This window comes from Coenobita brevimanus, chromosome 85 (genome assembly GCF_032717465.1).
Source record: "Coenobita brevimanus isolate Jiangsu-jjx chromosome 85, ASM3271746v2, whole genome shotgun sequence".
NCBI classification, from domain to species: domain Eukaryota; kingdom Metazoa; phylum Arthropoda; class Malacostraca; order Decapoda; family Coenobitidae; genus Coenobita; species Coenobita brevimanus.
The window spans coordinates 1,597,910-1,615,000 of record NC_137038.1 but is presented as its reverse complement, the minus strand read 5'-3'; the positions used below and the strand labels follow the sequence as shown (position 1 = coordinate 1,615,000).

At 40.6% G+C, this 17,091-nt stretch overlaps 1 protein-coding gene across 1 annotated transcript in view; it reads left to right on the top strand.

Annotated features, from left to right (window-relative positions):
• Positions 1-8,892, top strand: part of LOC145410384 (spondin-2-like) — a 57,471-nt gene extending 48,579 nt beyond the window's left edge. Inside the window, exons 3-8 of the mRNA XM_080280537.1 lie at positions 1,674-1,778; positions 4,610-4,789; positions 6,669-6,863; positions 7,196-7,382; positions 8,183-8,268; positions 8,748-8,892. Coding sequence (XP_080136663.1) covers positions 1,674-1,778; positions 4,610-4,789; positions 6,669-6,863; positions 7,196-7,382; positions 8,183-8,268; positions 8,748-8,867 — 873 coding nt within the window. The 3' untranslated portion in view covers positions 8,868-8,892. The remainder of the gene's footprint in view (positions 1-1,673; positions 1,779-4,609; positions 4,790-6,668; positions 6,864-7,195; positions 7,383-8,182; positions 8,269-8,747) is intronic.
• The last annotated feature ends 8,199 nt before the right edge of the window (positions 8,893-17,091 follow it).

Genomic DNA, 17,091 nt, shown 5'->3' with positions numbered 1-17,091 from the left:
GGAAGACGACCGTATCACCTAATTTACTACTAATTGTGATTCATTATTTGCGTCCACACAACACAAATGACATAATAAGCTACCAAAATATTACATTAAGCCTCAAATTTACTCACATGCTGCAGAAAACAGGGAATGTCCCGCGACGAATTGACGCACACCCACACTCAAAGACTCACTGCGCGGCACTGACGCGCCAAAATAGATATGGCGTTCGATTCAAATCATGAGAAAATTTTTATATTTGCTTCCAAACTCAATATTCCTTGAAATGATGACTTAAAATGAATTAATGACTTTAATACGATCTTTTTTTACACAATATTTATTGTATTTTGTGAAAGAAGTTTACGTCGATAACCAGTAAAAAATTTGAATCTCTTATGAACGCGCACAAGGCCTACTTTAATAAATACCTTTTATCAACAATTCCAACTACATTAGGAGGAACGCAGTACTAGGACTGCATATAGTATTCCAAAATATTACTACATGATAGGGAATGAGTATTCAAACTCAAATATTGGCTTAGGTGTTTACATAGGTGAAAAAGGAGAGAAATTACGGAGAAACTAGCAACACCCGCTAACAATACGGCTCGCTCCTTCCCCTTGCTTACACTTCCTCCCTCCCTCCCTCCCATTTCTTCTTCCCCCCCTCCCTCCCTCCCTCTCTCTCTCTCTCTCTTTCTCTCTCTCTGTTAGCTGCTTACATCGAGGCATACATTGGGAATAAAGAAAGTTCATCGAGAATCCATTTAATACATAGGAGAGAATTAATACACAGGCGTATGATATATTGGCAGGTATATAAAAACAGGTGTATAATCAGGTATATAAACAGGTGTATAAACAGGTGTATAAATAGGTATATAACAGGTGTATAAACAGGTATATAAACAGGTATATAAACAGGTGTATAAACAGGTGTATAAATAGGTATATAACAGGTGTATAAACAGGTGTATAAATAGGTATATAAACAGGTGTATAAACAGGTATATAAACAGGTATATAAACAGGTGTACAGACAGGTATATAAAACAGGTGTATAAAAAGAATAGGCATATAAACAGGTATGTAAACAGGTGTATAAACAAGTGCATAAAAAGAACAGATGTGTAAACAGGTGTATAAACACCAGGTACATAGGCAGGTGTATGAAAAGAAAAGGTATACTAAAAGCTAATTAACATGGCAGGTGTGTAAATAAATCCCTCTTCTCTTGACAGGTGTGTAAATAAATCTCTCTTGACAGGTGTGTAAATGAATCTCTCTTGACAGGTGTGTAAATAAATCCTCTCTGGACAGGTGTGTAAATAAATTTCTTGACAGGTGTGTAAATCTCTCTCGACAGGTGTGTAAATATATCTCTCTTGACAGGTGTGTGAATAAATCCTCTCTTGACAGGTGTGAAAATAAAAAACTCCTCTAAAAATCTCTTGACAGATGTGTAAATCAATATCTCTGGACATGTATGTAAATAAATCCTCTCTTGACAGGTGTGTAAATAAATCCTCTCTTGACAGGTGTGTAAATAAATCCTCTCTTGACAGGTGTGTATAGAAAAAACTCCTCTAAATCTCTCTTGACAGGTGTGTAGATAAGTCTTTCATCTTTCGACAGGTGTGTAAATTTCTCTCGACAGGTGTGTAAATTAATCTCTCTCGACAGGTGTCCCTCGTGTCTCGTATCGTGCCTTCCCCGGACTGGTTCATTGGAGTGGATAGCTTCGACCTGTGCGCGGATGGCCAATGGATAGAAAGCGTCGTGCTGGAGGTGAGTGGATGGATGGATGGATGGATAGATGGATGGATGGGAGGATGGATAGATAGATAAATAGACATATAGGTGGATGGATAGATGGGTGGATGGATAGATGGATAGATAGATAAACAGACATAGATGGATGGACGGATGGATGGGTGGATGGATGGATAGATGGATGGTAGAGTTCAGAGAAGTAGAGTTCAGAGAGCAAGGAAAACACACACACACACACACACACACACACACACACACACACACACACACACACACACACACACACACACACACACACACAAACACACCACACCCCTCCCCCCCAGACAAACACCCCCACACCCTTCCCTCCCACACAAACACCCCCACGCCACCACACTAACACCCCCACACCCCCACGCCACCACACTAACACCCCCAAACACACTGACGGAGCGAGAATTACCGATAAAAACAAAGCACAGTTATTATTACACTCCAAATGCATTCCTCTATGATAATGATGGTATTAGAATCCAAACCTCTATACGTAATACTGAATCCTTTATGCTGGGATAGGAGGATTGGCAGCAGATGTGTAATGTGCGAAATGGTCAGTGTTTATTATTATTATTATTATTATTATTATTTTGGTTTTATTGAGGTGTTTTTTTTATATTTTTCTCTGTCTCTGTCTCTGTCTCTCACTCTCTCCCTTCACTGTCTAGCTCCCCCCCTCTCTCCTCTCTGTCTATCTCCCCCTCTCTCTACCTCCCCACCTCTCTCTCTCTCCCTCCTCTCTGTCTATCTCCCCCCCCTCTCTCTCTCTCTCTCTCTCTCTCTCTCTCTCATCAAACCTCTCGCTGTTCCCCTTTATCTACCTCCCTCCCTCCTTCCCCTCCTCTCTCTCTCTCTCTCTCTCTCTCTCTCTCTCTCTCTCTCCTGAGCTCTGTAAAAAATTGAACATAACCCACCAAAGCACACACACACACACACACACACACACACACACACACACACACACACACACACACACACACAGGATATCACTTTTACAGCTCATTCCGGGTTCCTTTCACCATTTTCCCGCCATTTTTCAATTTCCATAAACATAGTGTGGGATTTCTTTTGTTTCATTTTCTATTTGTATCTACAGTTAAAAAAAAAAAATAGTCTAAGAGGTAAGGGCGTCCACCATCCACTCACTCGATGTAGTGGTGCATTTGGGTGACTCTACACTGAATGACAGGCCAACCGTTACCTTTGTCCCGGGAAACCATTTACTACGCTGGGTGGTAACCATATACCTAGTTGACGCCTGGTGGACTAGTGGTTTTAGATGCTACAAATGAATGGGTCCTATAAAGGTGTAATATGAGCTTTTTTCTTTCCTCGCTCACCTAATGCTACTCAGGGGCAAATGAGGCTGGTCACACTCCCCACAATGCTGGGAGGGAGTTGCCTAGCCCCGGTCCCCTTCACCACCATCATCGTCTCTGCCTAGAATTGAATTATTATATAGATACACAGGAAATAATGCACAGATACGCTTACGTTTAGATTATACACAGAAAGCAATAGATAGACACTTAGGGAGAGAAATTAAGGCAGGAAATAATAGATAAATAAGAGGAAATAATAGACAAGAGGAAATAGTAGACGATGTAAGAGGAAAGAAGAGGAAATACACTTAGGCTGAGAAATTATGGAAGGAAATAATAGATAAAGAAGAGGAAATAATAGATAAAGAAGAGGAAATAATAGATAAATAAGAGGAAATAATAGACAAATAAGAGGAAATAATAGATAAATAAGAGGAAATAATAGACAAATAAGAGGAAATAATAGATAAAAAAGAGGAAATAATAGACAAATAAGAGGAAATAATAGATAAATAAGAGGAAATAATAGATAAAGAAGAGGAAATAATAGATAAATAAGAGGAAATAATAGATAAATAAGAGGAAATAATAGATAAAGAAGAGGAAATAATAGATAAATAAGAGGAAATAATAGATAAATAAGAGGAAATAATAGACAAATAAGAGGAAATAATAGATAAATAAGAGGAAATAATAGACAAAGAAGAGGAACCAAGAGGCAAATACACCTGAGCAAATACACAGGTAACAATAGACAGGTGCACTTGAGGTGAGAAATACCAGGAGCTTCACCAATAATAATAATAATAATAATAATGATAATAATAGTCTTTCCCGGGAACAAAACACCTCAATGTGACTCCCAGCTCAAAAAAAAAGAAAGAAAGAATAGTAGGATCATTTATCTTATTTTTTATATATTTTTTGGTGTTTTTTTTGTACCTATTCATAAGCGGATTACACACGGAAGTCAAAGGGTGTGGAATAGAATGTGTTTGTTGTTTTTCTCTGTTTTTTCCTTTGTGTTTTATGTGTGTGTTTTTATATAAATTCCTGAGGTATGCAGTAAATTGGTGTAGGAGTTATCTATCGATCTATCTATTTATATATGTCAGTTCCGCTCTCCTTCTCTTCTTTCCATTCTCTCTCTCTCTCTCTCTCTCTCTCTCTCTCTCTCTCTCTCTACCTACTTACCTACCTACCTACCTACCTACCTACCTACCTGTCACTTCATCCACCTACCGATCCATATTTCTGTCTATCCATCCATCCATTTAGCAATCTATCTCCAACTTTTCACACTCCCCTTCCCTGTCTCCCTTCTCCACCCCCCCCCTCTCTCTCTAATTCTCTCTCTTTCTCTCTCTCTCCATCCATCCACCTATCTAGCAATGTATCTCCAACCTTTTTCACTCCCCTTTCCTTCCTCCCCGGCCCCCCCTCTCCCTCTCTCTCTCTCTCTCTAATCTCCCTCTCTCTCCACAGGTCGACCCTTTAGACGCAGGTACGGACAACGGATTCACCTTTACCTCCCCGAACTGGCCTTCTATTCCCCCCAAGCCCATCTCCCGAATCACCTCCCAAAATCCAAGCCACCCTGCAAACTCCTTCTATTACCCCGACGTGGATCAGCACCCGCCCATCGCCACACTCTATTTGGCTAAGGTGAGATGGAGGGAGAGGAAGAGGTAGGGAGGGAGAAGGAGATTAGGGAGGGAAAGAGGTGGGGAGATAAGGAAAGAAGGGAGAGAGAGATATGGTTGGGAGAGAGGTAGAGAGAGTAGGAATGAAGGGAGTGAGATACGGTAGGGAGAGAGGTAGAGAGATTATTAAAGGAGGGAGAGAGGTAGAGAGACACGGGAGGGAGGGAGGGAGGGAGGTAGGAAGAGAGGGAAGAAGGAAGGGGAGGGAGGAAGGAAAAAGGTAAGCAAAATAAAAGACAAAGTTAAAAATAAAGGAGAAATATTGTCAACTCCATCTAATACATATGCTCAATAAAATAACCTGACAACATATAAAAAAATACTATAGCAAGACTGGACACCTTTGATAGCCGCACTCATCCCGGTACATCCCGAAAGGTGTACTGTGTTTTCAGATACACCCCTCAGACACACCCTACACACGACACACGGTACACATACACCCTAGACGCACACCAGACACGCCACAAGCAATCCCAAGCTGAATAAAGTGGACAGGAGAAGTCAAGAATAAGATTAGCAGTATTTAAAAAGAGGGAATGATGAGACGATAATGAAAGAAATGAAACGATAAAATGAGGGAAAAGGAAATGTAAATGTGGATCCTCTCTCTCTCTCTCTCTCTCTCTCTCTCTCTCCTACGAATCTGAGAGTTAGAAAAGTTAGAAGTCATAGAGAAAGAGAAGTGGGTTGGAGGGAGGGCAGCAAGCAATCGGAATTATGTGTGTAAATAGCGGAGGAAAGGGGTGAGAGAGAGAGAGAGAGAGAGAGAGAGAGAGAGAGAGAGAGGTTAAAAGTAGACATTGTTTGCGAATGTAAAAAGAAACACTGGCGTACATACATACATTACACATACACATACATACACACATATACATACATACATCCATACATATACATACGCACATACACAGGCAGATAGACAGATAAAAATATTGATATAATCACATGCATATACAGAGAGAGAGAGAGAGAGAGAGAGAGTAGAAATAGATGGATATTGAAGTGCTTTTATGGTGCCATCAGGAAATACAATGGAAGGGGCGGGAAATGCAAGGCGAAGGCGTGTATGCAGATGTGTGTGTGTGTGTGTGTGTGTGTGTGTGTGTGTGTGTGTGTGTGTGGGGAGGGAGAGTTCCAAATGACAATGGTAAAATGAGAAAGAGATAGGAAAAAGAGGATAAGGGGAAAAACTGAGAGAGAGAGAGAGAGAGCCATATAACCAGCTGTCAAAATAATGTCTCACAAGTTACTTCCTCCTCTCTCTCTCTCTCTCTCTCTCTCTCTCTCTCTCTCTCTCTCTCTCTCTCTCTAACAAGTTCAATGCTTTTGTCTATAGTAAGCTTATTTTCATCTGACAACTTGACAAGGAAACACACCAAGCCTCTCTCAGCTGAGGAATATTAGCCAGCAGAGGAAAGTGAGGAGAGGGGAAATATTGAGGCAGACAGTCATACCAGCCCTCTCTCAGCTTGGAAATATTAGCCAGAAGAGAGAAGAAGAGGTAGGAAGAGAGAAGTAGAAGAAGGAAGAGAGTAGTAGAGGTAGGAAGAGAGAAGTAGGAGTAGGAAGAGAGAAGTGGAAATAGGAAGAGAGAGGTAGAAGAGGTTAAATTTTAGGGCAGAGAAACATGCCAAGCCTCTCTAAGCTTGAGAGTATTAGCCAGAAGAGGAAGGAGAGAAGAAGAGGTAGGAAGAGAGAAGTAGATGGAAAAAGAGAGAAGTAGAAGTAGGAAGAGAGAAACTGATGTAGAAAGAGAGAAGTGGAAGTGGGAAGAGAAGCAGAAAGAGAGAGGAAGAAGAGGATGAATGCCGGAAACTTACCTGACTATTTTCCTACAGGTGCGCGAATACCAGCTTGCCCAGGTGTTTTCCCCTCCCGCCCCTAGCGATACCCCTACCAGGTACACCTCCGCTGAACTCACACGACCTTCCTCACGACCCTCACCCTCGGTACGACCTCGTCCGGATCGCGTGGAGGACCGAGAGCAGGAGATGGAGCGCCAGAATGAAGTGAAGAATGAGGTGGAGAATGAGGTGGGTTTTAGAGGTGGTTGTTTAGGGCGAAAAAGGATGTGGGTGTGTTTGGGTGAGTGAGTGAGAGTTCAGGGCAAGAGATACTAGAGAGAGAGAGAGAGAGAGAGAGAGAGAGAGGGGGAGGGGGGAGAGAGAGAGAAAAAAAATTGTCAATATTAACTTTTGAATCAAATCCATGAACACTCTTACAACTTCTAAATCACGTTAATTGACATTTATGATGAAGATGATGATGATGGTGATTATTACTATTGTTATTACTACTACTACCGTACTACTGCTACTACTAGTACTACTACTACTACTTCTACTATTCTTCTTATATTTTTTAGGTCAGCAACAGCATTCTACCTGGCCGGGACATGACCGTGGCAGAAACTGACAGCACAACCACCCCCACCCCTAAACCCACCCTCCTCAACTCCCTCGTGAACCGATACAAGAAGAAGTACAGGAAAAACAGGAAGGGCAGGAAATCCGGAGCAAGGAGGAAGCTGGGACTACGTAGAGCTGGACGCCGTAAGTGTGTGTGTGTGTGTGTGTGTGTGTGTGTGTGTGTGTAGTTGTGATTGTGACTATTGGTGACTGTAATGAATGAGACAAAAATCGTGTGGGTATGAAATCTAATGAGGGAGAACATTTGGATATCATAGATCCTGATGCCTTAATTTTGTTCGTGATTGTGACCGTGATTGTTTGGTATTGTTCGTGATTTACAGATACAGGTCATTTACATATGCAGGTGATTTAAATGTGCTGGTGATTTAAATGTGCAAGTGATTTAAATGTGCAGGTGATTTAAATACCAGGAGATTTAAATAAGCAGGTGATTTAAATACCAGGAGATTTAAAGAAGCAGGTGATTTAAATGTACAGGTGATTTAAATAGGTAATTTAAAAACCCAGGTGGTGATTTAGACACAAATACTTCAATGATATTACTATTTTTCAATTTTCTCTCGGCTCTGAAATGCAGTGAAATAAATATATGGTAAATGTAATATTCTGTGTCTGTTTATTTACGTATTTCAATGGTGATATTATGGTTTCATGATTAATTGATGGAAAATATAAACGATAAATGGTTTCCTGCTGCTGTTTGAATTATTTGTAAGAGTGTTTTGATATTTGAGTTACTGGAGAGAGAGAGAGAGAGAGAGAGAGAGAGAGAGAGAGAGAGAGAGAGAGAGGGAGAATATCATTTAAGTGATGATGAGAATGGTGATGATGATGCTTTTGATGATAAAGTTAATGATGATATAATTAATATTGTTGTTGTTGATGATGATGATGATGACATTCCCTCTCATCCCCCTCAGGTCGCCCTCGTGTGCCCAGGGACTGCCGCGTTACCGAGTGGGGTGAGTGGTCTCCTTGCAGCAAGACCTGTGGCATTGGCGAGCAGGTGAGTGGGGTGGGACTGGAATGGGACTGGGGTGGAATGAGTGGGATTTGATTGGGATGGGTGGGACTGAGGTGGAATGATTGGGATTTGATTGGGATGGCTGGGACTGGGGTGGAATGAGTGGGACCAGAGTGAGATTGGGTGGAATGCATGAGACTTGAGTGGAATGAGAGGGATTGGAGTGGAATGAGTAGGCCTGGTTAAGATGAGTGGAACTGTAGTGGAATGAGCAGGATTGGAGGGGAATTGGAGTGGGATGATTAGGATTGGAATGGATGAGTGGGAGTGGAGACTAAGCAAGTGGGATTGAAGAATTTTGAAGGTGTGTATTTTATCCATTGTTTTATGCATTTTAAATTACGGTAATCGACAGCACACAGGTAATGACATTTTATTCCCCCTCCTCTCTCTCTCTCTCTCTCTCTCTCTCTCTCTCTCTCTCATATCAAAACATATACCATCTATGGGACTCGTTACAGATGCGGACGCGAGCGGTACTCCGGCCATCCCGACGCGGAGGAAGACCCTGCCCGCCCCTGAAGGAGACGAAATGGTGTGGATCTTCCCGGGACTGCGATCACAGATACTTCGACTGGTAGACAAGAGCACCCAGAATATGCTTTAGAAATATGCAAATAAGAATAGACGATAGAGTTTTTTGCGAATGACGTAGTACACAGCTTCCCGCGCCAAAAGTGTGGTCGGGGCGAAATGTTGAGAGTGTAGTGTGCAGTGTATGAACTACCCTGTATAGATCCCTGTATTTTCTTTCTCTCAGCTTGGAAATTTAAAAAGTGTAGCCTGCCTTCATTTACTGAAAATTGCACTGATCTGAAGCCACTAAAAGGTCAATACGGAAGGGAATGAGTGGCGAATTCCTCTCTAGATTGGGTCTGTGGTGAAAATTGAAAAAGGGAAAAGGAATCAAATGGTTCTAGCGATGGGGCACAGAAAACTGAATCTTTAGCCATAACATGTAGCTTCTATTTTATTCATGTTGTACTGGCACTAAAGATGAAATGGTATTATTTTCCATACCATGATTTATTTGACAAAGAAGATAACGTGCAAAGTGTGAGATATTGAAAAAAATTACTGTACGAGATGTGAGATTATAAATAAGTGCAGTATTTGTAAACTAAAATATTACAGTTCGTTACCATAATAAGCTGATAAATTAAAAAGTCAAGTTTTCATAATAAGCATGTGGAGAAGGATTTTTTTTTTTATTATTTTTGTCAATACTTACTTTTGATTTCGACTTCTGTAAATCATCTAACCTTTTCGATATTAACAAAAAATCGGCTGTAGTCATGGTAACAAAGGCAGGGCCGAGGGAAAAAAAGAAAATAAGATAGACACTAAAACAAGGACAATGAATTCCGATTTTATTTAAACTTTTTTCTTTTTTTAAACAAGGAGAGTGAGTTCTGATTTTGTTTAAACTGTTATTTCTTTTTGTCTTTGTCATTTAAGAAGCCACAGCTGAGGGAATAAAAGGCAAAATAATGGTTACAAACACTAAAGCAAGGACAATGAATTCCTGTCTTTTTTTTTTTAATTTCTTTCTTCTTTTTAAGTGTTCCTAAAATATTAACACAAACACAAAATCAAGAACAATGACTTCCGATTTTCTTTCTTTTTTTCGTCTTTCTATCGTGTTCCTTTGCGTCAAGCCTAACACAGGAACCACCTATAAGTCCGTCATATAACCCATCACCTGCTGTATATATCTGTAGCTTAATTATGCGTTATAGGAGTAGAGGGAAAAAGGAACAGAGGAATTTTGAAAGATTAGTTATATATTCTGTGCCTCCGTGTAAACATCTTGACATCTCTTCCTCGCTGATGTTGTTATTGGAAGGTCTGTTTGTTTATATTTTCTTGTGTGTTGCGGGTACGGCTCTCTGCTTTTATTGAGTGAGAGAGAGAGGGGGGGGGTAGGAAGAGACAGGCAGTTAAGAGCAGACGGGCAGGAGGAGAGGCAGGAAGAAAGGAAGGCTGGCGAGGAGGAGGGAGGGAGGGGAAAGGCAGGTAGACAGGAATATTGAAAGAAGAAGACAGGGACTGGGAGGTTACTAGAGGGGGAAGCAGAGACAGGAAGAGCACGGCATTTTAAATATCACATGAAAATACTCAGCCATGTTATCAATAAATGTAAAAGGAATATTGTGTAATGCATGAGAAAGGGGCATGGCAACTGGGCGATATTGCAAAGTTGACATTGGTAACGCTAGGCCGTCTCTGCAACACACAAGGATTTCCCAGCTTTTATTTTAATGCAATAAAGAAGGAACCAAAGGCCAGGATTCCGCAGACCGTTCCTTCCAAGATAAAAAAAAAAATACAAAAAGCTAATGGCAGTGGGTGTGTACTTTGCATATTCTAATCTAATATTTATTCTCTACGTTACTGTTTCTGTACTACGTCGGTGTGAAAGAGGGGCAATAAGGAAACTAAATCGCTGAGGAAATTGTGTTACGGCTTTCCTATGCGTCAGGGAATGTCTTGCGGGTGGTGTGGAAAGCTTCGTATTATCGATTCCAAAGCGATTTATTTTGTTTATCACGCCTTCGGATTCTCTTCAGTATTTTTGTTATATCGCTAATAATATCGACAAAATTTCCAGTAATAAATAAGAGAACATTAAGGGGAAATTACGGAATAAATCGCTGAGGAAGAGATGTTCAGGAGACGCCAAACCCACTTCAAACACAGCTTAGTGCGATGAGTGGACGGTGCTATGAAGATTGATATAACTTGTAAACAAAATAAGATACAGCTTTATATTTTGTGGAATAAATCAGTGAGGAAGAGATGTTTAGGAATCGCCAAAGCCACTTCAAACAGCTTAGTGCGATGAGTGGACGGTGCTATGAAGACCGATATAGTAAACAAACTAAAATACAGCTTTATATCTATCAAATAATACCCTACATGCTGTCAAAGTCTACCCATGTATCTATATAAGGCACATTAATTTAAAACTTAACTTTAATTTTAAGCCGAAATTAAAGCAAGATTCTGAATACTATAAATTTCCCTATAAGTGAAAGGGAATCCAATGCCATAAGTGAAAAGGAATCCAATGCCAAAAGTGAAAGGGAATCGAATGCTATGAGGCGAGACTTGATAATATTTACTCTTTTCTAACCAGGGACTAAAATATTCATTCTTTTTTCGTTATTCTAGATTTCGAAGGGATTTTTTCGATTTAGGATTGTTTATGTATTTTTTTTTTGGGGGGGTTACATATAAATTTGAACAGGATTATTATTTTATTTTATTACGTAGGATTTTTTGTATTTTTTATGAAGGGGGATTACATACAACTTTCAATAGGATTTTTTTCATTTTATTACATAGGATTTTTTTGTATTTTTGAGGAGGATTACATGCAACTTTCATTAGGATTTTTTTTTTTTTTTTTTTGAGGGGGGGGGAGTTATATACAAATTTTTTCATTCCTTGGACCCGGGTGACGTATTATCCCTTTCATTATGCATTTTACACTTTCATCTCTATAATTATGAGAGTTAATTAAGTCACTTCTGGTTTAATTATTCTGGTGTGCCATAATTAGCGTGTAGGGTGATTATTCAGTTATATTTATTGCTAGGGTGATTACAACTGCCAAATGTATTCCTGTGTTATTCATTTTTATTCATTCGTGTGGATATGCTGTTACGTGAATGATGAATGTGAAGGTAATGAGATGAATAGAAGTAGGTTTTAACTTTTGATAATAAATAGATATAGATAAGTAGATACATAAATGAATAAATAAATAAATAAATAAATAAATAAATACCATAATACTACTGACCATGACAAGATACTCAAAAAAATAATTAAAAAAAATAATAAGTTCAATATACAAAAATTCTCACGTGTGTATGAATGGTGTTACTCAAAGGCAAAATTATTTATATAGAGAGTATATTTTAGACTGAGCCGTGTTCTCGTGGACCTGGGGGGCTCCGTAATGCCTGTATCTGGGCGATTTATTCTGAACACTGTACCCACTAAGCTGAACAATATTAGCTTGGGATAGTTTGTGCAAAATTACTTAGTGCGTCCATAGAAAACGAAATATCCCCTAGGTGTTGGTGCAGAGTGGTAGTAGTAGTAGTAGTAATAGTAGTAGTAGTAATGGTAGTGGTAGTAGTGGTTGTGGCAGTAGTGGTAGTAGTAGTAGTAGCAAGTACAATAGGAAGGCATAAAACAAACATAGATTACATAACATCGAAGTGTAACGCCCAAAATAAATCACTAAGGAAGAGGCGTTACGAAGAAAATACTGAAGTGTAATAGGGAAAATAGGGACGTGTAATAGGAAAAAATGGGGAAAATAAGGAAAATAGGGATGTGTAAAAGGGGTAATAGGGAGAATAGGAAAAACATGGACGTGTAATGAGGGAAATGAGGTAAAATAGGGAAGGGTAATAAGGCAATAGGGAAAAATGAGGAAGTGTCATAGGGAAAATAGGGAAGTGTAACAGGGAAAATAGGGAAAAATAGGGAAGTGTAATAAATCGCCAAGAAACAAGTCCCACGAAGCCTGCCCCACCAACGAGAACAGGATCGGCTCGTGTACTCAGTGTAACAAAAGTAATTTATTGTACATATTTAGCGAGTGTGCTAAGGGTGAGGCGTGGTGGGCTGCCTGAGTAGAGTTTCTTTGTTAATAAATGGTGTATATAGAGAAACTTTGTGTGTTTCTTTGACCTTTGAATTTCTTTGGGTCTCGTACAGTATTTTCAGTGATATTTTCTAGTTTCTATTCTATCTATCTCTTTATCTATTGCCAGACGCCTTAATCCCTCATGGGGTGGCCACAAACCAATCGCCTCCATGTCGCCCTGTCCCCCGCCATTTCACTGCCTTGCTCCCAGCTCACACCCCCCTCTCTCATTGATCTATTTATTTATTTATTTTATTTCTTTACCTCTATTTCATTTATTTTTTATTTACCGGTATCTCTATTTTATTTTTCCCTTATTTATCTTTATCAATCTAATTTATTTCTTTATCTTATTTCTTTCTCTTCTTTATTTCTGTCTTTATTTCATCTCTCTATTTACCATTCAATAAAAGCTCCCAAACTCTAAACGTCACTGCTGAAGGATAAGCAAGAAGGATACAAGAAAGGAAAACGGTACAGTGACACAAAGGGTACAGTGACACAAAGGGTACAGTGACACATACGGTACAGTGACACATAAAGGGTACAGTGACACACAGGGTACAGTGACACATAAAGGGTACAGTGACACACAAAGGGTACAGTGACACAAAGGGTACAGTGACACATAAAGGGTACAGTGACACATAAAGGGTACAGTGACACACAAAGGGTACACTGACACAAAGGATACAGTGACACATAAACGGTACAGTGACACACAAAGGGTACAGTGACACACAAAGGGTACGGTGACACATAAAGGGTACAGTGACACAAAGGGTACAGTGACACAAAGGGTACAGTGACACATACGGTACAGTGACACACAAAGGGTACAGTGACACACAAAGGGTACAGTGACACATAAAGGGTACAGTGACACAAAGGGTACAGTGACACAAAGGGTACAGTGACACAAAGGGTACAGTGACACAAAGGGTACAGTGACACAAAGGGTACAGTGACACAAAGGGTACAGTGACACAAAGGGTACAGTGACATAAACGGTACAGTGACACACAAAGGGTACAGTGGCACAAACGGTACAGTGACACAAAGGGTACAGTGACATAAACGGTACAGTGACACAAAGGGTACAGTGGCATAAACGGTACAGTGACACAAAGGGTACAGTGACATAAACGGTACAGTGACACACAAAGGGTACAGTGACACACAAACGGTACAGTGACACAAACGGTACAGTTACACATAAACGGTACAATGACACATAAATGGGGCAAAAAATGATCATACTGAGTGCAGTCAAAAATAAATCGAATAAACACAATACTAAACAAAAAAAGGCAGAAAAACATAATATATGAAGTCTAATGCGACAACAACAACAACAACAACAACAACAACTGAAAATAAAAAATCATCCGTATAGATTAAATTCTTTATTGCCTTTAATAGGTGTCTGATTTATTATTATTATTATTATTATTATTATTATTATTATTGTTATAATTATTTATGTTCTAACACACTGACCGCACGCGAAGACCAAGGGAAGTGTGTGTCAGAGAGAGAGAGAGAGAGAGAGAGAGAGAGAGAGAGAGAGAGAGATTGAGGAAGTGTGAAGACTAGTGTGAGAGAAAGCTTGAGGAAGTGTGAAGACAAGTGTGAGTTTTTGTCATCTTCATTAGCTTCAGTCATCATCACTTTTCGTCATCTTCGTCAGTTTTAGTCATTTTCATCATTTCCATCATCCTGATTTCTCGTCCTTTTCATCAGTTGTAGTCATCATCGTCACTTTTGCCATCTTCGTCAGTCTTCGTCATTTTCACTTTCATCATTGTCATTTTCATTAGTTATCGTCATCATCACATTTCACCTTCATCAGCTTTCGTATTCTTCATCACAGTCATCATCATCATCTTCATCATCTTCATCAGCTTTCATCTTCATCACCTTCCTCCGTTTTCGTCATCTTCATCTGTTTTCATCTTCATTTTCGTTACTCTTCGTCATCATCGTCACTTTTCGTCACCTGGGGATACTTCGTTGGTCTTGAAGCATACTGTGGAGGAAGTAGAAGAACGCTTATTTTTAATTGTTTTATTTATTTATTTATTTATTTTGACTCGATTCTGCAAGGGCAATAAAGGAAGACAAATTTTAATAAGTTCTTGGCCCTTATTCTCGTCCGAAGCTCCATAACACCTTTCTCTAAGCGATTTATTGTGCATGTTAATCTTTACTGTCCTCTTCTGTATCATTTTAAATTTCAAATCTTTCAAATACAAACCATTTTCAGCATAAGTAACACCCAAGTTGATATTAAACAGCCATACGCAAAAATAAATCGCTAAGGAAGAGGTGTTAGGGAGCTTCCTAGGACATATCTATATCTTGCTAGGAAACTATGTAATATCTAACTTACAATACCCTTTTTATTCTAACTTGGCCTAAAATTGTCGTCTCTCCATCTTGAATGCTGAGTTGTAATAATAGATGAACACTAGAATGGGATACTAGTCACGAAGAAGTGCTATAGAAAGGAGGTGGAGCCGTAGTATTGTCCCCTGCCACTGAACTACGTGAAGTACAGTGAAAGGACGAAAATCTGGGCCAAGATAGAGGGCAGAGATACGAGGAGGCGATTTGTTAGTGGACACCCCTTAACGGAATTTAGGTGTCTGGCAATGGCTAAAAAGAGACAGATGGATAGATAAATGGACAGATAGATAGACAGGTAGACTTTATGTTACCTGGGCACGCCATCCGCCATAAGCCAGTCGGGTCCAAAATACAGTGTAGAGCCTCCTCCTTCACCCCCTGCTTCAGGATGCTTCGAAGTGAATCCTGGACCACTTCAAGCAGCATCTCCCCAGTCTCGTTCATTTGCCTCCCCTTCGCCTTCACTACTGGCTCGAATCCCGTCCAGAAGTGTTGCATGGTGCTGTTGTATTCCTGCATGTGCTTCGTTCCCTCCGTCACAGCAAGTTGAGAAACCCTGTCCAACACCAGCTTCCAGAGTTTCATATTGTGCTTCATACATTTCTCGAACTCTGGCGAAACAACGGGGCCCAAAGTTTCCTCCAAGGCAGATAGCACTTCCTTTATCTTCGTGAGCACCTGTGGACAAACGGACGCTACTTGGGTGACGAAGAGCTGGAGGTAAGGCTGCATTCTGTCCACGGCCATCTTGAATCCCCGCACGAACGCTTTCTGGAACTCTATCTCCGAGGGCAACAAGGCGGCTGCCAGTTTGATCATCAGGGGAGTTGTTTCGCGTAGGAAATTGATGGCCCCGGGGATGGCCGCCTGCATGTACCGCTGGAGGGAAGGCTTTAGGACATCCATGAGGCTAGAGACGGTAGACAACTCAGCGGCCATGAACTGTGCTGATGAGGAGGCCTGGGTGAAGTAGGACTGGAAAACTGGAATGAGCAGCTGGCCCAGTTCCATGGCCTTCTCTCTCACGGTCCCCTCTGAAATGACAGCTATCGTCAGTCTGTGCACATGACCTAATTGGCTCTCTGCACATGACCTGGCTCTGTGCACATGGCCTGGCTCTGTGCACATGACCTAACTGGCTCTGTGCACATGACCTGGCTCTGTGCACATGACCTTGCTCTGTGCACATGACCTTGCTCTGTGCACATAACCTAACTTGGCTCTGTGCACATGATCGAATTGGCTCTGTGCGCACGACCTAACCTGGCTGTGTGCACATGACCTCACCTGGCTGTGTGCACATGACCGACCTGGCTGTGTGCACATGACTCACCTGGCTCTTCCATGCATGACCTTGCCTGGCCTCTCTATATATGACCTGACCTGACTCCATATTCATAACCTGACCCTGATCTTCTATACACATGACCTGGCTTGACATCTTCTGTACATACATGACCTATATACTACACATGACCTGACGACTTCATTACACATGATCTGACTCGACCTACACCCATGACCTTTGACCTGACTTAACTCTACACATGACCTTTGACCTGACAACTCTACACATGACCTCTGACCAGACCTGGTTTTACACATGACCCCTGACCTGACCTCGTTATACACATGACCTCTGACCTGACCTGGTTCTACACATGACCTCTGACCTGACCTGGTTTTACACATGACCTCTGACCTGACCTACACACATGACCTCTGACCTG